At 43.3% G+C, this 22,312-nt stretch overlaps 1 protein-coding gene across 1 annotated transcript in view; it reads right to left on the bottom strand.

Annotated features, from left to right (window-relative positions):
* Positions 1-22,312, bottom strand: part of SMARCC1 (SWI/SNF related BAF chromatin remodeling complex subunit C1) — a 112,150-nt gene that overhangs the window by 61,715 nt on the left and 28,123 nt on the right. The window contains exons 7-13 of the mRNA XM_053929345.1: positions 20,185-20,254; positions 16,462-16,537; positions 12,335-12,460; positions 9,272-9,393; positions 6,478-6,602; positions 3,580-3,639; positions 604-641 (exon numbers count right to left, since the gene is read on the bottom strand). Of these exons, the coding sequence (XP_053785320.1) occupies positions 604-641; positions 3,580-3,639; positions 6,478-6,602; positions 9,272-9,393; positions 12,335-12,460; positions 16,462-16,537; positions 20,185-20,254 (617 nt within the window). The remainder of the gene's footprint in view (positions 1-603; positions 642-3,579; positions 3,640-6,477; positions 6,603-9,271; positions 9,394-12,334; positions 12,461-16,461; positions 16,538-20,184; positions 20,255-22,312) is intronic.

Consider the following 22,312-nt stretch of genomic DNA (forward strand, 5'->3'; position numbering starts at 1 on the left):
CTAAACTGTTAGTTCTCAAGTCACCTGGAAGGGGCTGGCTCAACGACCCTGATAAGGCATAAGTACAGGGCCTCTGCTACCCCCAAGATTTAACACTAAGTGTCTGCTACCAATGAACCACATGTGCTTTATCTCACTCACTCCTGCAGTAACAGCAGCAGGTACTGGTCACCACCTACTCTGTGGACGAGAAAATGAGGCACAGAACTAATAAATTATCATCAAGATATAACTGCAGGTGGCCCCTGCTAGAGGGCCTACAGTCTCAATCACTCCCAGTACTAAAAATTACCTCTGATTTACATCAGAATATATATTAGGAAGGCTTTGCAAATAACCCCACCTAATAACCTGGTTTTGTTAACATAGTAATTTCAAAATCATTCTTCTTCTGGTACACGACCAGGGAAGATAGAAATTTTCTTTTGATAAAACTTTGGGAGTCAAGGAACAAATTATTTTGGGGGGTGTTAAAAAATTTTTAAATCGTAATATTCCTAACAGAATATTTATAAAGACACTTCTCGTTCAGCGTTCCGAGTGCTCAGCACCTGGGACCCTCAGCCGCTCCTGCCCCCGGCCCCCAGCATGATCAGTCCTTACCTTTCCTCCTGCTGTGACCGTTTCCTCGTCCTGTTCATCTGTCAGATCAAAGCACATCATTTATTTCAAAAAACAGGTAACGCTGTCTGGACTACTTAGATACTTTAAGGCTTAAGCAGTGACAACAGACAGAGAAAAAAAATGGGGTATTAAAATGAATTCACCGAGAATAATTCCACACATTAGAACTGTATACAGAAACACAGAGACGAGCAGAAATTCAAAGCACAAATAAAAATCTCCAACAACTGGGAATTTACGATTAATTACTGCTTGGGCTACTATCTTAAGTCTTGATTTTACTTAATAATAGGTAAAAGGCTTGATTAGGGCTCTTGCCTCCTGAGGTTTGGTGAAATAAGTACCGGCATTGTGGATCCCAGAGGACGTGTGTAAAAAGGAGGAGTGAAGAAGGAGGTTATAATCAGTCCCTGCAGACAAAGTCCTGGTAATAGGGTTAATAGCTTCTGAGGCCAGGGGACTCCAGACCTACATGTGGCCTTGCAGAAGAACAGGGGCAACCCAGGTGTAACTTAAAGTACGCAGCTGAGGCGGGGGAGCATGGAGGAGGGCGCAGGGGGGGATAAATGGTGATGGAAGGAGACTTCACTTGGGTTGGTGAGCACACAATACAGACGATGTGTTGTGGAATTGTACACCTGAAACCTGTATAGTTTTGTTTACTAGTGTCACCTGAATAAATCCTAAAAATAAATTTAAAAACTAGGCAGCTGATTTCCACTGTGAAAAGTGGAAGTGTGGTAAGGGTAAGAGAATCTGGCACAAATAATTACATTAAGTTCCGGTAACCTTTAAAAGAAAATTGCTGACTGTTGGTAGTGACTAAGGCACCGTGAAGTTCAAAGAGAACATGGGAAAGTCATTTTTAAAAAGTATTCATTTGACAAATATTTCCCAAATTAGTACGCTGTTCGGACCAGGACTCAGGGCTCTATAGCCCACAGGCCAAATCTGGCCACCCCTCTTTTTGTCCGGACTCTGGGCACCTGACTCCAGTTCCTGGTCAACAGTTACTGACAGGGGGGTGCCCTGAGTCTGGACCGCAAACAGCACAGCCAATGAGGAACTCTGGCTTTATCTCCACAGCCTGGAATTTTGGTATGTGCTAGGCAGAGGGTACCCTACATAACCAGGACCCCCCCACAAAAACCACTGGTCACAGACACTCTATCAGGCTTCCCTAGGCGAAAACAGACCATTTGGGCTGCTGCATTTTCGTTGCTACAGGAAGAGTGCCCTGTGTGACCCCTCATAGAAATAACCGCACCCACTCTCTGCTCGGACCCCTCATGATCTGTTTACGCTTCCTATGCAGCTGATACACGTTAGCTGTGAGTGCGCCTCCACGGTGGATCCCACGAGTCCCAGAGACTCTCCAAACCTGGGGATGGCCTTGGAGATCCCCACCACACAGGCAAGTGACAAATGGTTTTCACATTTTTTGAATGGTTGAAAAGAAAATCAATACAAGAATATATCATGACACATTAAAAATGAACTGAAATTAGAACTTCAGTGTCCATAAATAAAAGTTTTACTGAAATGAGCCATGATAATTTGTTTACGTGTTATCCATGACTACATCTGCATTACAACGGCAAGGGCGATTAGCTGTGACAGACTCTTCTGCCCACAAAGCCTAATGTAGTCACTATCTGGCTCTTTCCAGAGAAGTTTGCCAACCCCTTCTTTGGAGGATGTAAACAGAGGAGCAGTACACAGTCCATGGTTTCAGGAATCCACTGAGGGTCTTGGAATGTATCCCTCCATGGACGTGAGGGGATTACTCTATTTTGTTGACTTAATCCCACCTTTATCTAAACTGTCGTCAAACCAATTTTTTTAAGTCTTTCTGTATTAAGACATCTCAAAAATCCATCAAATCAAATATTTAGTATATGCTGAAAACACTAGGTTCTCCTTTGATTTTACAAGTGAAGTAATCAAAATTATTACTCCAACTCTGGCCGGTGTGGCTCAGTAGATTGAGCACTGGCCTGTGACCCAAAGGGTTGCAGGCCCGAGCCCCAGTGGAGGGGGCACACGAGAGGCAACCACACATGAATGTTTCTCTCCCACTCTTTCTCCTTCCCTTCTCCTCTAAAACATAAATTTAAAAAGTGTTTAAAAATTATTACTCCATATATAACTCTCAGGAATATAGATGTTTAAAACTACCCCAACCTTTTTAATTTTTTACTTACTGATTTTAAGAGAGAGAGGAAGGACGAGAGAGGGAGGAAGGGAGAGAGAAACACCGACTTCGGCTGCCCGCTCAGTCACGCACTCATCGGCTGATTCTTGGATGTGCCCCGACCAGGACTCAGACCTGAAACTTTGGCACGTTCGCACAATGCTCCATCTGGCTGAGCTACCCGGCCGGGCCCAAAACTAACCCAATTTTTAAAAACGGGAACAAGTGATTATACTCCTCTCTTCTTCCCTCCTAGCACATCCAGGAATTATACCTTACTTACAAAAACGTACTCTAAAACTTGAAAATACTAGGAAAAAAAGGGATTCTCATTTTACACTGTTTAGAAAACTTTAGGCTGGCTTACAAAGTATTAACAATCAACAGATTTTTGCTCTAAAGATGCAATTTGCGCATGTAAAACAAGTATCTCAGTGAAATTATAAAAAGTGTTTTAACTACAACAATCTCTTTAAAACTTAAAAATTCTGATTTAGGTATAATAGTACCACGTTTGCTAATTTGCAGTAAAGATGACTCTGTGAGAGGGGCAGATCATTAAAAAGAATGGATTACAGGGAATCAAATTTCCTCATATGCTAGCGAACCAAACCCTGATCACAGAGAAGGTAGCTGCAGTTAGCACCTGCTGCAAGGTACGGCATCTGAAAGCAACCTCTCAATAAAGACAAAAATACAAAAGGAGCTGCTATATTAAGACAGAAAACAACACAGGAATGTACAGATTTTTTGGTTTTTACCTAGATCGGCTACAGTTCCTCCTTTAACAGGTGTATTTTCGCTGTCTTTCTTTGGATTTACTAGGAGGAAAAAAAGAACAGTATTTCATGGGGAGAGTTCTACCTGTTTTAAGTGGAAAACAGAACAGGACAGATTTAAAAACACACGAATCTCATTGCAGCCGCCCCATCACTCAGCCCTCACCTTCACATAAAAACCACAGTCCCGGCTGAAAGGCGAACCACCTTACGTGACTGACACCCTGCAACTGTAATTAGTTACCAAAGCACCAAAGCTTCTCCATCACAACCGTAAACTACATGGAGCAAAACACAGAAAGAACCTTTCAACCCTGTTCCTAAAAGCATGTTATTAGTTTTTTTGTGCCTTTGTTGATTCCCATTTTGGGGTCATTCGTACAGACAGATGAACTGAAGGAAACTGGTCCCTCTGACACAATCTATGTGACTTTGAAACACATGCTGAGGATTTCAGATCTTATATAAACCTTATTTATCCTGTCCTTAGCTCTGTACTCTCTAACGTGACAGTGTGCCTGTGTGCCGGTCCATGTAAAAATTTTTAGTGACATTACATCCCTTTCATTTCCAATAGGTCCAGTGTCCGTGCGTACATTACAAAGTAACTACCCCTATATTGACTGAAACTTTTACAATGAACGTTTTTATACCTATCATACACATGGACGTAATTACTTAAGATAGTCTCTGAAATTAAAACTGCTATTGGACACACACATTTTAAAATGTAATAGATATAGCCAAATTATGTTAAGTGACTTCACCAATTTATATTTCCACCAATAACATTTGGCAATTCCCACTTTCTTAAAACATTTGTACTTTAGGAATCATCTGTTTTCTAAGTTTTGAAACTGTGATGAATGAAAGTTACTTCAATAACTTACCTATCCTTGATTGAGTGAGGTTGGGCATCTTTTCACACATTTACTGGACCTGCATTTTTAATAAGATTACCAGTACACAACACTTTGCCCTTTACTCTTTGGGGTTTACGACTCTATACATATTTAGGGCTCTAATTCCTTGCTAAATGGGTAATGAGTATCTTCTCCAAGGCTCACACTTCTTTAAAGCACATCAGTGTTTGAAAAAAATCACTCTTACACTTTTGTTTGGTCTTGTTTTATACTCAGTGCTTTAATCCACCGGACATTTAAATTCTTATATATGACACAAGGAATACTAAGTTTTGCCGTGTGTTTATGAAACAATTTGGTCTTTGCAAACTGACCTGCACCGCCAAGTTCAGCATATGTGAAATCTATGAACGTATATTCACAGGTCTATGTTTAAACGGGCCGCTCCATCCCACCGATGGATTCAGCCACTCCCGTGTCCAGACCTCACTGTGTACATCACTACAGCTTTACAGATGAGGTGTCTCTTAGCACTACCGCCACCTTCATAGCTCTTGTGTTTCAAATAATAACCTTTATTATTTTTACAAATATCCTTTCATATGACCTTTAAAATACATCTGGGTGGTTTGTAGGGCCCAATTTTATACAATGCAATGATGTTTAGAAATGCTTGTAACATGTTATAGATGCCTGAATTTCAATACGAAAGACAGTCGAGGGCATAAATTGTATTTGGGAATTTCACACATTTTTATCTCAACTAGACAGTAGTGATTTTAAATAAAGTTGATAAATTAAGGATATATCTTCAAAAACCTACAACCACCACCACAGAAAATTTAGCTAAAAAAGCAAATCGAGAATAAGAAAACCCAGAGACGGAGAGCAGAGCAGGGCTTGCGGGGTTTGGGGAGGGGTAGTTCTGGTAGCTGGGATTAAGAAAGCGGTAATGGCTGTACTACACAAGAAATGCACTAAAAACACCGACACGCTCACTTTTAAATGGTGATTTTTATGCTGTGTGAAGTACACCTTAATTAAAACTGTGATATATAAAAAAAAGAAAGTGTAAGTTTTACAAGAAAACAAAACAGTGGAACTAAAATAGAACATTAAAGTAGTGGATTAAATCAAAAGAAGGGAGGAAATAAGAGAGGAACAAACAAAATAGCATGATCACGGACTTAAACCCAAGCACACCACCAATAATTATGCTACAGTTAAGTGGATTACACACTCCAATTTAAAACAGAAAATGTCTAAATTGGCGGGGGTAGGGGGGAGCCTCAGTAACATGCTGTTTAGAAGAAAAATGGTATACACAAACAGGTTGAGAGCAAAAGACACAAAAGAAATATAAGTTGAAAACATAAAGCATGAGGAAAAAGGCAGGGCTCAATGTAAGACTGCTGCATGAAAACCCCCAGTACGAGGAGGGCTAATAAAAAGTACAATGCAGAGGGAGAAAAGCAGCAGGTGTGGCCAGATGATGCCTGTTATCAAAGAACTCAGACTTCAAGACCAGAGCCTTAGGGCACACAGAGCAGTGACAAGAGCTGACCCCAAACGCCCTCAGTCAGCAGAGCTTCAGCACAAATAAAGAAGTTTAACAGGAGTAACAGGGAACATGACAAATCAACAATCCCGGTTAAAAGGGTATGACATCCTCTCCCCAGTAACTGATTAAACACATAAAATTGTAGAGATAAGCACTCCGCTTTTTCTCCTCATACAGAACCATATGCTGATTCTGTTGGAATTTCAAAAACATGAATTTTAAGGCATTACTAAATTTAGAGAACGTTTTGGCCAGTGTATATTCTCAATAAACAAATAGCAAAAGCATACCAAAAGATGGGATAGCGAATTTCATAAACATGAATGTGAAAAAGGGGAATCTATCCATAAAGTGGAGAAGTGGGGGCGCAGAGCTAGAAACCACCCCCCCACGGCACTGCTGGGAGTGGTGAGATCACGTCCAGTACTCTCGTGGTCTAGGCAGAAGAATACACACCATTCTTTGGAAGCACCACTTCTTCTATGTTGGGTACCGGTGTGGGGTCTTCCATATCCTTGGTAAGATCTTCTTGCTCATCTTCCTCTTTCTGGCTTCTGCGTTTCCCATAAATACTAGCTTGGCTAAAACATACAAGAGTATATGAAAAATAAACAAGACTATTTATAGCAAGCAATTTCAGAAGCTTACCTTCCTTCTTGTTAGAATCTATGTTCAGAATCACATTAAAAGACAAATAAAAAAATTAGATACACCCCCCAAATCACAGCAAAATGGAAAATAAGAGTTATTAGGCCTAAGAAACAAACAGAGCAATTCAACCATACAAACTGCAGGCCATATCCTAAAAGAGGCTTAAATTAATGTAATAAAAGAACATCTGCTAAGGAAATATGGCACATTTTTTTCTGAGATCATAAACAATCAGTTAGATAAGAAATTTTGTCAAAGACACGAAAAACTGTATTTTCTTGGCTCTTTGTATCATTTAACTACCAGGAAATACAAAGGAGAATCACTTAGGATGATACTAATTTGGTACTAATTCTTTTTGTAAAAACTGTCATTGCTTTCACCAATTCAATAAAATGAATACTTATTTTTAAAATTAATACATGCCAGAATGCATGTTAAAATTGAAACAAGAATGGCCCAACCGGTGTGGCTCTGTTGGTTGAGCGTCATTCTGCAAAGGTCACTAGACGGATTCCTGGTCAGGGCACATGCCTGGGTTGTAGGTTCTGGTCCCCGGTTGGGACATGTGCAAGAGGCAACACATGTGAAAGGCAACCAACCAATGTTCTTCTGCCGCATCAATGTTTTTCTCCCTGTCTTTCTCCACCCTTCCCCCTCTCTCTAAAAATAAAAATCTTAAAAACAAGGTTCAAACAAGCATGGAATGATTCCTTACTATGAGGAATTACAAGGGATACAGGACAGAAATCACTACCTAACTCATCTAACGTGGCTCATACCAATACAAAGGAAAGAGTAAGAGTGCCAAGAAAAAGCTCAGAGACAGTCCAGATTGAAGCCGACGGTGAAGCTGAACCTTGGGAACAGTCATAAGTCCCAACGGAGCAGGCAAGGTTCAGGATGACGAGTAAAGGCAGAAACATCCGCCGGGCTTGAGCCCTCGCACCGCCACCAGGACACTCACAGTTCTCTTCTACGAGGGACGGCATGGGGGCACAGGGATGACTGAGGTGTACGAGTTAGAATTTTCAAATAAGCCTTACATGACAATTTTTTAAAGGCCTATGAACCTAAAGATGGTAGGGAGATAAAATATGGAAGATGCAGAGAAGATGAACAAAATCAACATTCGGAAAATACATTTCAATGTGTCTTGGTTAAACACAGAATTACTAAAGGAGAACTTAAAATGAGCAAAGGCCTTCTCATTAGATGGCAGGGGATAGGCCCTGGCTGGGTAGCTCAGTCAGTTAGAGCATTATCCAGATGCTCCAAGGCTATGGGTTCAATTCACAGTCAGGGCACATACAGGAGTCAACCAAAGAATGAATTAATAAGCAGAACAACAAATCTCTCTCTCAAGTCATTTAAAAATAAGAAGGCAGATATTGTCAACTGAAGGAGACATATCGTTTATTCTGGGAAATTCAATTTGGCGGGTTTTACACTCAAGAGTAGAGGCTAAACGTCACCACTGTGAGCCCCATGGATGCTGCATCTTGGTTTAGCAACCACAGCATCCTGGCCCCACAACTTAGTCCCTAAGTGGGGAGAGGGGCACGTCAGATTTCAAGCTGTCTTTGCAAGGACCTCAGGTCACTCTGAAATTTCTGAACATCAAGATTCAAATTTGAAATTTAAGAAATAAGGTTACCCCCAAAAACAACTGAAGAAAAGCCCTGACTAGTGTGGCTCAGTGGACTGAGCTCCGGCTTGTGAACCAAAGGGTCGCCTGTTTGATTCACAGTCTAGGGCACATGCCTGGGTTACGGGCCAGGTCCCCAGTAGTGGGCGTGCAAGAGGCAACCACACATTGGCATTTCTCTCCCTCTCTTTCTCCCTCCCTAAGAATAAATAAAATCTTTTAAAAAAGAAATACAAAAAATAACCCTGAAGAAAAATGTTTTTCTCAATTTTTATATCATAATACATACCTAGCTCATTAACATTACTTATAAATTTTATTAAAAATATTTTGAGCTAGACAACCCTGAAATTATTAAGTACTCTCTACCATTTACTAAGTATCTGCTTCAGGCCAGGCACTATACAAGAACTTAAGTCACAGGCTCATGTCCTGCATGAATCATTTTGATCACAAATAGGACAGGTAATAAAATCAGAGGAAGAGACACTGACACTAACAATGGTGAATCTTTTTTAAAAAATTTTATTGATTGATTTGAGAGAGAAAAACACTGATTTGTTCGTCCAGTTATTTCTGCATTTATTGGATAATTTTGTATGTACCCTGACCTGGGATCAAACCTGCAACCTTGGTATATCTGGAGGATGCTCTACCCAACAAAGCTACCTGGCCAGGGCCCAGTGAATTTCTTAAATTCCTTACCAACCATGCTTCTCAATATAAACTCAGATGCAGGGAAAAAAAAAAAAAGACTGTATTCAGAGCACCTTCGTATAAATACGGCATGAGATGTCCATCAGGTAACCACCCCTAATGAGATGAGTTTTCAAAGCAGACGTCCAACCACGCAAAGCAAAACTTCCACTGTAAAGGTAAAAATCTAGAAAGGCCGTTGGACTTTAAAATTTTAAGAAATAAGTGCCCTCTGAGTCCTGCTGCAATTCTTACCCTTTTTTCCCACTCTTCTTCCGTGATTCTGTGGGTGTGGGAGGTGGAGGGGATGGCGAATGTTTCCTCTTTCGAGCATTAGCTGATGCTTTTCTATCTCTTCTCTCTGGACTTCTGACTGGCTAGGAAGAAGTAAATGGAAGTGAGTATCAGCCAGCTTTGCTGACTCTTCAGTTTCTACAAACCCTTGCCCAAAGGTGAATTTTCACAGACAGCAACAAACGCAGAAGCTCAGAGCAAATCAAAAGGCACATCACAAAGCATCCTGGGCCACCAGGACAGGGGAAGTCAAGAGACTTTTGACTTCCCGTCCTTTCGGGTGATGCATCACCAATGGAAACGTCAGCACTATCCTCAGTCATTCAAACTAGGCTACAAAACAGACATCCCCAAACCCCCACGACTAACAATGGCTCCTGTTCACATCCTGGGCTCCCAGGTGGGAAAGGCATGTCCAATAACCACTAGAAAAAGAAGGTATTCCAGGAGTGATGAGTCATAAGTTACCTTATAGCACAGTGTGGACTCCTGTGACCCGTCAGTGCATGAAGATGGGGGGGGCGGGGGGGCAGCGCAGGGGGAGACAGGCCTTACTTTCCTGGTTTGTTTTGTTTTTTGTATGAGAAAAAATAAAAAACCCAAAGCGGAGAGCTGGAAAACCGCGTAGGCTACTCCAGAGCTCCTACCGCCTGCTCTGTACTTAATACCTGCTTGCATGACTTGGGCCCATCTCGGCCACCTGAACCTCCATTTCCTCATCTGTCAGAAGGGGATATTAGACAAGAGCACCTCCAAGATCCCACCACCGGTAACCTTGACAACGGAGGCTTGGGTGTGCTCTTCAGCCCTGCAGGTCTCAGTTTAGCCATTAGATCAGCAGAGTAACAATAAATCACCCAGGAGAAGGGGGCCCAGGGAACCCCAGTTTGGAGATGCACCTGCAGAGCTGTTCAGATGTCTGGAGAGGCATGCGGAGGGGCCCTCCAGCGAAGCAAAGAGACAGTCACAAGAAGCGTCTGGGGTCAGTGGGTGAGGCAGAGGAATAACTGTTCAGGTTTGTTTTATAGTTTTTCTAAAAGCTCATTTCATAATAAATTACAAGAACCACATGAAAAAGTGATGACAAGCTTTTTGCAGTAAAAAAACAGCCTTTAGGGTAAAGACACACTTTAAAACAGAAAAACATAAAACATATTATAATATTAATAAAAATACAAAGACAGACTGAATGAGCTTGTGAAAATGTATCAGAAACGACTCCTAACACACCAGTACAAGTAAAATAAGAGAGAACTTTGATACAAAAGATGTAAAGTAAGATTGTCAGTTATGATTTGAAAGTCAACCGCTACAAATAAAACTCTCACTACTTGCAGATGACATTAGACAACCCTAAGAAATCCACACAGCAACTATCAGAGCTACTAAGTGGGTTCATCAGAGTTGCAGGATGCATATCAATATACAGAAGTCGACCTGTAGATGGGAACCATCAATATAATAAAATGGACCATTAAAAAAAAAACTAAACTAAAATGATCCAAATAATTGCATCTGAGGAGTCCCCGCCCCCCGCCAAAATCAGAGAATAAAATGTCGATTAAACATTAATTTTCTCCGGGTCACTCACACCCTTTACAACTGCGTCTCCTTTCAGCAGCTCTGTAACATCAAATGGGAAACCCGAGGCATCTCACGAGCCTGTAAGTTTTGAAGAAAATCTAAACTACACACACCTTTGATTAGTACAGTAAATCTAAAGTTAAATTTCTAAAGGCATATTAAATAAATTTTTATATAATTCCCCTAAAATTCAGTGAATGAACAAGCCATCTAAATCTGAACAAGAGTGAGTAGGAACAAGCTAGTTTAATAATCTGATGTGAAAATTAGAATATTCCTGACGATACAAGTTTTGGTTTGAAACGCATTAAGGGAAAAAACATGTATGAGCATATCAGAGGGGGGAAGCTAAAAAAAAAAAATTTCAAAGTGAAATTCCAAAGTAGAAACAAACTAAAAATGAGAGGACATGAAAAAGACCCAGTTTTAAAATACTGTTCTTAAAAATAAAGAATAGGCACAGTGCGACAAAAGAGTTTAGTGAGAAAGACACAAGATAAAATAGGTATGGAAGGAGCTGCACTTCCTAAGTTAAGGGGTAGGGTGTATCCTTCTAGCCGCAGCCAGCACGGCAGGGCACAAGCCTGGGCTGCGGCCCGGCCCGATTGGGGGTGTGCGAGAGGCAACTGATTGATGTTTCTCTCTCACATCAATCTTTCTTTCCCTCTCTTTCTCCCTCCCTTCCCCTGCCTAAAATAAATAAAAATCATTTTTTAAAAGGATATCTATCTCAAAGATTTTTCAAAAGTCTACAACACAAAACAAACCCCAAAATGTAAATATCCCCACTGAAAAGGACTCTAGTATTCCAGGTCTCTCTCTAAGGCGGCACAAACCCAACACAAGTACATCTGGGCCTTCCTTCTTCTCAGCCTCAGGTCCCTCTCGAGTGCCACACCTCCCTCTCAAGTTGTGACTTACAAGGAATCCGGGATAAAGACATAAGAGGTCGGGCTTCTTACAGCATTTGAGTGTTAAATATCAAGTCCTCCCACCTCAGAAAAGAACTGGACTGTAAATCTGAGGCCTTCAAGGCCTATACTTTGTACTAACTACCATATGTGTAATTAACAAAGCTATTAAAATATTAAAAGTAAAGGAGGTTTCCCTTGGAAAACCAACAACGAAGTTAACCCATCCTGCGACGATATTCAGTCTATCGAAGTGAAAACTCAGATCTAGGGAACCTAACCAGCTGCGCCACTGCCACCTGCGTGGGACGGCCGCCTTCTCTCAGTGGCCCGGCATTTTCACGCCCCTTTCTTGGGGGGATGCCAGCTCCCAAGATGGCTGTTGTGGCTACTTAGTGCTTTCGCGTGTACTTGATGGCTGAGGCATCTCGGTTTGTATGTGACAGTTTATGAATGAATGAATATTTGAGCGCATTCAGGCCAAGGAAGAAAAACACCTAGTGGAGAAAACTGGCGCCAAACCAAATACCTCTTCATTCTTTGTTGGAATGCGCTGCCGGAAACTCACGGGCTTCCTGTTCTCATCCACCTCATAATCCTCCTCGTTCATCCACTCATTGAAAACATCCGTGTCCAAAATCCATTTTGCATGAACCTAAAACCACATCAAAGCATGAATATCCACACAAATAATAAAATCACTTGAAAGTATTAAAAAGGAAAGGGGCGTTAAAAGTATTTAAGAGAAGCAGCTGATTTATTATCCTAAAATCCTCAACTGCACATGCACATTTAAAAACAAGACGAACAATGACACGTGAGGGCCACCGAACCACCTCCTAACCACTTTACTGCATGGCCTTTACCGATTACACAGAGTAGGAAAGCCTCACTGGCTTTGTGCGCGCGGAGGTTTTGGTAAGGAAGAGACTTCATCTGACAGTCACATTGTCTCCTTTTTCAGTGCAGCTGTACCGAGGCGATGAAACAGTGAGACATGTAAGGTGTGCACGGTGGTGGTGATGCACGCACACATGGGGAAAGGGTATCCCTCAGCGAGCTCACAATCCACCACCTCACAAACACCGGCCTCCTCCTGTGGGTGAGAGCACGCATGCCCTACTCTGACCACACTGCGACCGTACAGCAGTACCAGCTACGGCACCGAGTTTTCCGCTCTCTCGGACCCTTCGCTGCATAGGTGGTACCGCTCACCGGCCCGGGCTCCCGCAACCACTTTTCTATTGGTTCCAGCCCTCTTGACTTACTCTTTTCTTTTTTCTTTCTAAAATTCCACGTATGTTCTTCCTGCAGCATCTGTCTTTGGCCTATTTCACTAATCATGGCGTCTTTACTTCGTGAGAACCCTGATAAAACAACAGCACAGGCCAAAGACGGTCTCTGCTTTAGGCACTCAGCAGTACTCTAGCAGTGCTGAGGACCTTGACGGAGACTGACCACCTGGCCCCTTCAAGCACGCCTGGGGCTCCACCGAGACCTTTCTGGGACAGCCTTCTTCGGGGAGGGGACGCAGAGGTGAGAGTCAGAGTGAGGTTTCCTCGCAGTCTTTTATACCGCCCCTTCTTCTGCTTCTGGTTGAGGTTTCTGAGCAAGATCAATGATATGAAAAGGTTCTCCGGAGGTGGTGCAGATACAGACACACACAGACATTCACATCGCAGGCCAAGCCTGTCTAATGCTCCTTTTCTCCCAGCAGTGTTTCTGCAGGGGAGCGCGACTGGCACTGGGATGGGTGCCGCCTCCGTGGGTGGGACTGCAGTGCACAGCTCAGGTCACGGGCACCTGCACGCTGCGGTTAGCATGCCTGGTTAAGAACCATTAAAATGTTCCCGGGAAAAAAAGGCAGCAGCATCTACGCCTGCGAAGCCCAACGAGACACCACATGGCAACCACCAGGAGACAGCACAGACTTCCTAACAAAAATCTTCACAAAGCAAAACACACAAATTCAAGCTAAACAGAGGGAGTAACACTTCGCACACATGAGGACTGGTGCGAATTCCACAACTTGACGAAATACACGCTGCTGAGACTCTGAAGGAAGAGTTGCTCTCACCTCACCGCTGACCACGCGAAATGGCAGAACGCCTGCGGGAGAGGCACATGCTGACAGAAACACACATCTTCATTCACGCCTGCACCCCGCAACCCGACTTCGAAAAATTTACTGGGACAATGCGCCTCAAACAACGTGCAAACAGATGTGGCCAAAGGTTGGTTATTGCAGCTTTCCTCGTCTGGCTTTCCACAGTAATGCAAACTACTAGAATTTCTGAGCGCAAGCACCGGGTGTGAGCAGTCTACATTCATAATAATGAAGCACTGTGCAGTCATCAACTCCAAGGACTTCCAGAGAAGACTATTAGTGAGAAAAGAAAAGTTTAAGGAGGGAAATAAAAAAGCCATGCCAACACCTACATGTCTTGACAAAGGGAAACACAGGAAGGATAAACCAGAAAACGGCAAGTTTGTTCTGCAAGGAACGGCGGGGACAGAAGGAATACGTGAGGAAGTACACAGTTTTTGGAAGCACGTCAGAATTCTACTTGTACGTGTGTGTGCATGTGTTTGTATGTATACAAAGATTATAAACAATCAGTCGAAAAGGGAATATAATGTTAAGTACAGGCAAATATGGGTAAAGGTATGCCACGTACTATTCTTATTCTTGTAACTTTTCTTAAGTATGAAATTACTCCAAGTAAAAACTTTTTTAAGAACAGACGAGGCCCTGGCCGGGTGAGCCAGGTACGTTAGAGCATCATCTCAATATGCCAAGTGCGCAGGCTAGGTCTCCAGTCAGGGCACATACAAGAAACAACCAATGAGTGCATAAATGAGTTGAAAAACAAATCCATGTTTCTCTCTCCCTTCCTCTCTCTCAGATTAATAATAAAAAAAAAAGGAAGAGAGAGACTCATTTTAGATAATCCCATTTTCCTCCTACGAAATCTAAAGCTCAAATGCTAAGTCTTTCTCTGAAGGCCACAACATTAGAAACAGGCTGAACCAGACCCAGTGCTCTATGTTGAAATGCTGATTCCAGGGCTGGGATATGAAAACGACCAAAGAGTGTGGAACACCTTTTTGTCCCAGAAAGTAGGAAGTATGCAAACACATATCGAATAATACCAAAAGGTCACACAAGGCAGCTTAAAGTTCCCACCTGTCAAGTTTCGGCCAATTCATCAAAGTGAAGAATATTGCCCTGGCTGGTGTGGTTCAGCGGATTGAGTGCCAGCCTGTGAACCAGAAGGTTGCTGGTTCGATTCCCAGTCAGGGCGCATGCTTGGGTTGTGGGCCAGGTCCCCAGTTGGGGGCGTGTGAGAGGCAACCAATTGATGTACCTCTCACACATTGATGTTTTTCTCACTCTCCTCCCTTCCTTCCCCTCTCTCTAAAAATAAATAAATAAAATCTTAAAAAAGAAAAAAAATACCAGGAACGCCTCTGCTCCACAAGTGCACAGTGATACTACAGACCCACATGAAAAGAAGGGGAAAGCGCACTGCCACTGAGAACGCCAGCTCCAGCAGAGGTGGACGGACGGGCAGGCAGAAAGGCACCAGCAGCAACTCATTCAGCCAGGCAGGAATTACTCATGGATGAGCAAACTTTAGGACACAAAGTTAATGAAGAATATTTATACAGTTTCCAAGTATGTCTCTATAAAATATTTTTCTTCCAATGAGAAAAATGGTATTGTTACTGTAAGAAAACCAGACAGATAATACCTTAACAATCAATCAAACTGACTACCAACAATATGGGAAAAACAGACAATATGTCCCTCCTGTACAGAGAGGGACACAGTTCACTTATATAGTATTACAGCCAAAAACGCACAGCACGAATATAATGAGGAAATATCACCAGCTCAAATTCAGAGACACTCTAAAACAAAACAAAACAAAAACTGGCCTGCACATTTGAAAAATGCCACGGCCATGCAAGGGAAGAAGAAAGCTGAGGAAGTCCAGATTACAGCAGACTAAAGAGCCCTGCCACCTAAGGGGGGGGGGGGGGCGATCCTGGGCGGAACCTTGGATGGGGAAAACACAGTAACACTCGCTGTTATCACTGGGACAAAAAGTGGAAATGGAATATGGGCCCTGTATCAGGTAATACATACAGTTTTAAGAACTAATTTCCTGAAATAATTACAGGGAAATCTGGAAGAAAAGTATAAAGTAGTACTTTTTGTATTACTCTTCTACTTTCAAAATTATTCCCACATTGAAAGTTGAAAAACACGACTCAAAGCACGGACTCTTGTTGCCATGGTGACAGAAACAATGAGTAAAATGAGTCCACACTGTACTGAGCGCAATGCAGGCACTGGGTCCAGCCTTCCCAAATGCCACCACCAAAGATGTTCCCCCCACCCCTCACACGCCCCGCTCAGCTGTCCCAAACCACAACCCAACCCGGCGCTGGGGCTCCTCGAACATCCTGCAGGCCCGTCATGTAAGACCTTGATAAGGAGGCCTGCGTGGCCATGGGATTTCTATTAATAGGATGACAAGAAAGGAAGACCATCATTCATTCTGTAACTCCTTAAAATAACCTTGTGGAGAACAGCTGGAAGGAGCTACGAAGTTACGTTAAGAATTTTTTTTTTAAAGAATCTTTCACCTTCCACGGCTTTTCTGGAATCGGTGGATCTTCAATTTCCGCATCAACATCATTACTGTGGACCCAAGTATCGTAGCTATAAAGGAAATGAAAAGAGGAAAAGTCAATTAGATACCAAATCCATTCACTAAAAAGACTTTGATCGCACCATAAAAATGTATTGGAGAGAGACCATCAGGATCCTGTAACAGCCATTTACCACACTGCTGTTCCTGCCGCTCTGACCCACTGGCAGCCCCCCGTAGAGGCCTCCAGCAATCTCCACACTGCGCAAGGGGCTGTGACAAGGTGCCGCTCTGCCCTCAAAGCATCCTCTCACCTGGTCTCCAAACAGTGCCATCGAACTGGCACTCCTTTGTCCCCAGTCTGCTCAGTCTCTACAGGCAGTTCCTTCTCTTCTCCCAAACCTCATCGACACTGGAGACCCCCGGTTTCATCTGTGGAACAACCACCTTCTCAGCTACTCACTCACGTGGTGCTCTCCTGCAGCCCTGCGGCTTCAAACAGGTACCGACCACTCACCACCCCGTGTCTGCCTCTGCTCTGAATGCCAGACTCACGAATCCAGCTATCTATTCACACTCTTCGTGCAAGTGTCAGAAGGCTTTCACATCTCACACACTCAAAACTCACCACACACAGTACTGCCACCCTGCCCCTCCCCCAATGTGCTCTAGCCCAGAAGGCCCCAACCTTTCTGGCACCTGGAATGGGTTTCGTGGAAGACGATTTTTCTACAGACATAGAGTGGCAGGAGACAGGAGGCGGAGCTGAGGTGGTGATGCAAACTTAGCTCCGCTCACTCGCCCACCACTCAGCTCCTACTGTGCGGTCAGGTTCCTAACAGGCCACAGACGTCAGCAGTCCATGGCCTGGGGGCCGGGGACCCCTGCTCTAACCAATCACCCCCATCCCAGTAAGTGCCAGCTCTATCCTTCCAGTTGTTTTGGCCAAAATTCTGGTTGCTATCTTGACTTCATTCTCACTCACATCCTATAACAAAACCATCCACAACTTCTACCAGCCCCCCACCTTCAAAATGTGTCCAGAATCTACCTACTTGTCATCCTTCTACTTCTGCCCGAAGCCCCTGAGAGTCTATTTTTCACACGGCAACCAGAAGAGACCCTTTTGAAAACTAAGTCCACGCTGCTCCACTGCTCAAAACCTAACTCACAGTGAAAGTTAAAATCCCCACGGTGGCCTGCCATGGCCTCGGGACACGGGCACACTCCTCTCACTCAATATATTCAAGCCACTTTATGGGGTTCTGATGGCCTCCACTCTGTAAACATGCCAGGCAGTGGCCACGTCACGCCCTTTAAACAGGCTCCTCACCACCTAGATATTCATATAGCTCCCTTCCTCGCGTCTTCACACCTTTTAGCTCCAGGGTTCTCAGCAGTGAGGTCCAACTCACTGATAGAAATCTTTTCCCCATGCCTCCATGGTTTTGAAATAAGCAAGAAATCACACACCAAATCACAGCTTTGTCAATGCTATTGTACCAGCCAGCAGAGAGCTAAATGAAACACACGGATGGCAACAAGCACGGGCTTCCTGTAGCCACTACTCAGAAGTCAGCACAAAAGCATTTGGAACAGAGCTCCACAAATCTAGTAACTGCACTCTGGTAAGTTTTCCAGGAACACTTAAATATGATCAAGAGGAAAACAGTTCCTTTGCCAATTAATCAATCATATCAGGTAAAGATTACAATGGAAAGAAAAAATTGGTAACCGTACATTCTTCAAAACTCAAGTAGAAAATGTTACACGGGCAGAAGTGAGGGCACAAAATATAGTTAATACAGTGAACTAGAAAGGCCCCTCGAAAAGACAAGATTTGAGCCAGAGATTATGTCACATCTTATGTGACACATAAAAAAAAGGTTAGCAAACAGGCTAACATGTCTTAGGTGTCATTATAAAATTTACTTCAGCCCTGGCTGGTGTGGTTCAGTGGACTGAGTGCTGGCCTTTGAACTGGAGTTGCCGGTTCGATTCCCAGTCAGGGCGCATGCCTGAGTTGCAGACCAGGTCCCCAATAGGGGGCGCACGAGAGGCAACCACACACTGATATTTCTCTCCCACTCTTTCTCCCTCCCTTCCCCACTATCTAAAATAAATCTTTTTCAAGAATTTATTTCAACCCTTTACTCATACAGCTTGTCATCATGAATTTGAGTTTTCATCTAAATATTTCAAAGGACAAATTGATTTCCTATAATAGTTCCTGTTATACTAAAAGGCTTTAATAGTGCCAAGGACTACTTAAAGCCTCAAGACTAGAAATGTCTTGTAAGAATCATTTAAATATTATTTAAAAAACCACAAAAACCCCATTTATTTAAAGTATTCAATTGGAGTTTAAAAGAGATTGGTTAGCAAGCTGACTTGATTTGGTTCTAATTAACTCCAATGTATAAAAACGGTGTATATACTCTTAAAATTCTGAACATATCTAAAGATATACTTCCTTCTTCAAAAAATATGTCTGCGTGTACAGTCAAGTCCCTCAAACAGAGTAACTCACATGCAACGCACCACCAGACGCCTGCGTGAGTCCTGACAAGGAACACGCACCGGCGCAGCAGTCCTGTTCCTTCGCTCCCAGGAACGGGTTCTCGCCGCCTCCAGATCCAACCCCCAAGTCAAAGGGAACACAGAGAACAGAGCAACACAACTATGCCACCGAGATGCCACAAAAACTTCACACTGTGTAAACTGCAGGGCAAATAACCTGGTTTCTTAAATCATACACTGCAGGGGGGGTCCGGGGGGAAGAACCTATAAACTAAAAAGTAACAAATATATCAACTAATCACAAAATGTGGTTGAATTCTAAAAAATATCAATCAAATATTTTGCGTATATGACAATATTGATGGGATATTTGGTATTAAAAAACTTAGCTAATTTTTTAAATATCTGACAATGGAATGCTTATTTCTTTTTTCAAAAATGAGTCCCTATCTTTTAGAAATACATATTAAAAGTTTTTATTGAACTACTGAAATGGGATTTATTTCCAGTAGCATGGGAAGGCCACAAGTGGACGTGGGTCCAAGTGAAAGAGGACTGGTCTGCCATGAGACCCCATGAGGCAGTCCCTCCCCTATGACAAGATGACAGAGGGACGGGCGCCTGAGCAGCTCCCCTGAAGGTTGAAGGAGCTCTGCACCTGGAAGCTCGTCCTGGTTCCCACGTGCCCTGAGCAGGCGTGAGACTAAACAAGGGCCACCATTTTCCGGAACATCTAGTTCCTGTTTATAATGTTCTTTCTTTATATTCAGATACCGAAACACAGCATCAGTGATGATATATAAAACCCACCACCACTAGGGAAATAAATGTCTGCTGAGAAAAACTTCATTTTAGACATACAATAATTTCATCCTTAAAAGCATGGCATGAGTAACTTTTGGAAAAACTAGTCATAAAATACCAGGAAGAAAAACTCATTCCTTGAAGGAAACAAGTCTAAATTAGCAAGCTAATATCATATGGAAGAACTGTTTTTGACAAATACAGCAAACATATCAGTTTATTTAGGTAAATAAAGCCATGTGACTACATGAATTCCGTAACTCAAGTAAGGAAACAGCCAGTAAAAGACCCGACGCAGTGAATCCGTAACAGAAACTAATCAACAGAGCTGGCACTAGTCACGACGTGACACGCGTGAGGAGCTCTGCCAGGACGCAGGGCGCACCGACGTTACCTGTCCGGGTAGAACCCCCAGTGTACTAGCACCTGCTTGTCCTTCCTCGTCACAGGTCTCAGCCACTCTTCTGAAAGGGAAAAGAAAACACTTCAGTCAGGCTGACAAAAATAAAAATAAAAAATGAGCTACTACTTAGACTTAACTTTTACTCAAAGGTTTTGGCCTGCTGAAACGCCCCACCAAAAAAAGTTTTCTCATAACTGCGTGTTATCTACCACCTTTTAAGGGGAAGTTTTCCAGCCGTGGATGCAGACTGAACGGATTCCAGGCCTGTTACCCATTACTCTTGGCAAACCACTGTCCGCTGAGCAGAATATCCGCGCCCACCCACCGTCTGTCCCCACTCCCACCCGATCGCCATCGCTGTGCCTTCACTGCCTCGCTTCCTCTGCAGGACCTGCCCCTGTGCCTGTGAGGCTTCACAGTCACCGCACATCTGTCAAGGCCATGAGTCAGGCTTCAACGCCTTGATTCGAGTCTTACCAACTCCTCCTCTTCCTTCAGGTTCTCTCTCTCTGGCATCCAAGAGTGCTTTATAGCGCTACATCAAAGCTTGTACCCATAATGCTGTTTTGTTACTGATTCTTTAATGGCCTGTTAATCCAGCCCTCCCAACTGGACTGTAAGCAACATGATCACCTAAGACAGGTATTTGCATCTTGAGTTTCTTCACCCAAGACAGGTACAGATTTACATAACCAGATGACTCCGATGGACTTCAATCATACTTCGGTCACACTACCTTTGTTATGTATTTCTTTGACAGTCTAAAGTTGGCTTAGAACGCTTGTTTCGAATACTAAGAGGGACCTAATGAAGTCCCTTGAAGCCCAAGAAACAGCAAAACTTAACTAAGTGAAGCCAGCTAAATAAAACTGGCTTTTCACTGACCATTTCAACATGCAACGGCCCCTTCACTGGCTGAAGTCACGACGCCCGGGTGCCTGTGCTCCTGTTGAGAGTGCAGCTGCTCACCTTCCTATCCTGAACGTGAAAAGGAGAATCAGGCCCTGTGCCTTAACCTGCATCCCAAAACGGCCAAAGGAAATGGGAAAGGAGGGGGCCGGGGGCCTTCTAGAATGCAATCTGTTTAATACACTGGCTGTCCAGCCCAGAAGAGCTGCCTTTAGGCACGAAGTCGAACTTCGAAGGTCGTGCGGCTTTAGGAGGTAAGGATGAGTGTGTCCCTCCTTTCTATAGCTGACTCTGATAGAGGCCGAGGCCCTGACTGACCTTGAAAATTTTTGCAGCAGCAAAGAGTAACTAAAGATTAGAAATGTGAATTCGTACTCTCCCCAGAGATGATCATAGAACCAATAAAAAAACCTCACAATTTTGAGTCAAAATTAGCCCAAAGGTAAAATAGAGAAGTAACTTTTACAACAACAATAAAAAGGCAAATAATACAACTAAAAAGGAGAAAAGGATCTGAACAGGTTATTTCTCCCAAGAAGATACACAAATGGCCAAACAGCACATGGAAAGATGCTTGGAATAAGTAACTAGGGAAATGTAAACCAAAACCACAGGAGATACTGTCTGACACCCACTGGGCTGGTTAACAGAAAAAAAACGACCTTTCAGAGGGCTGAGTGAGGGACTGATTTGTCTCCTCCGACTTGGAGCACTGCTGGAAGTGGCTTATCTCTGGCCTGGGGACCACAAAGAACAAAAGAGCGCCCAGCAGCTTCCACAGCACCAGCAAGCCAGGAGTGCCACAGACAGAGACCGGCTCAGCTCGCTGCAACCAGGACAAAGCACCCAGATCCCAACTCCTCCCGTGGGAAAGAAAAAGAGTAGAACATACAACCCATTTTCTGGTCTTTCTAGTGGCTGCCCAAGGGACAGGTTTCTGTCTCAATGGACTCAGAGTGCTGATGGGGAACCAGCACACTCTGGAGGCCTGGGCAATGCAGAGACCAAAAGAAAAGGCTCGGCTGCTTGCTACAACAAGAGAGAACTTGTGGTTCGGCAGCAGACACTAGAGAGAGCGGGAGATGATTCTAAGCTCTTGAAAGAGAAACCACCAAACCTCTCTAACTGGGAAAACATATACACAAGTCCCGCGAAGCTGCATCCCCGGAATATGTTTGAGGGATGCCTCAAATCTCAAGCCAGACCATAA

This window comes from Desmodus rotundus, chromosome 8 (genome assembly GCF_022682495.2).
Source record: "Desmodus rotundus isolate HL8 chromosome 8, HLdesRot8A.1, whole genome shotgun sequence".
In the NCBI taxonomy this organism is placed as follows: domain Eukaryota; kingdom Metazoa; phylum Chordata; class Mammalia; order Chiroptera; family Phyllostomidae; genus Desmodus; species Desmodus rotundus.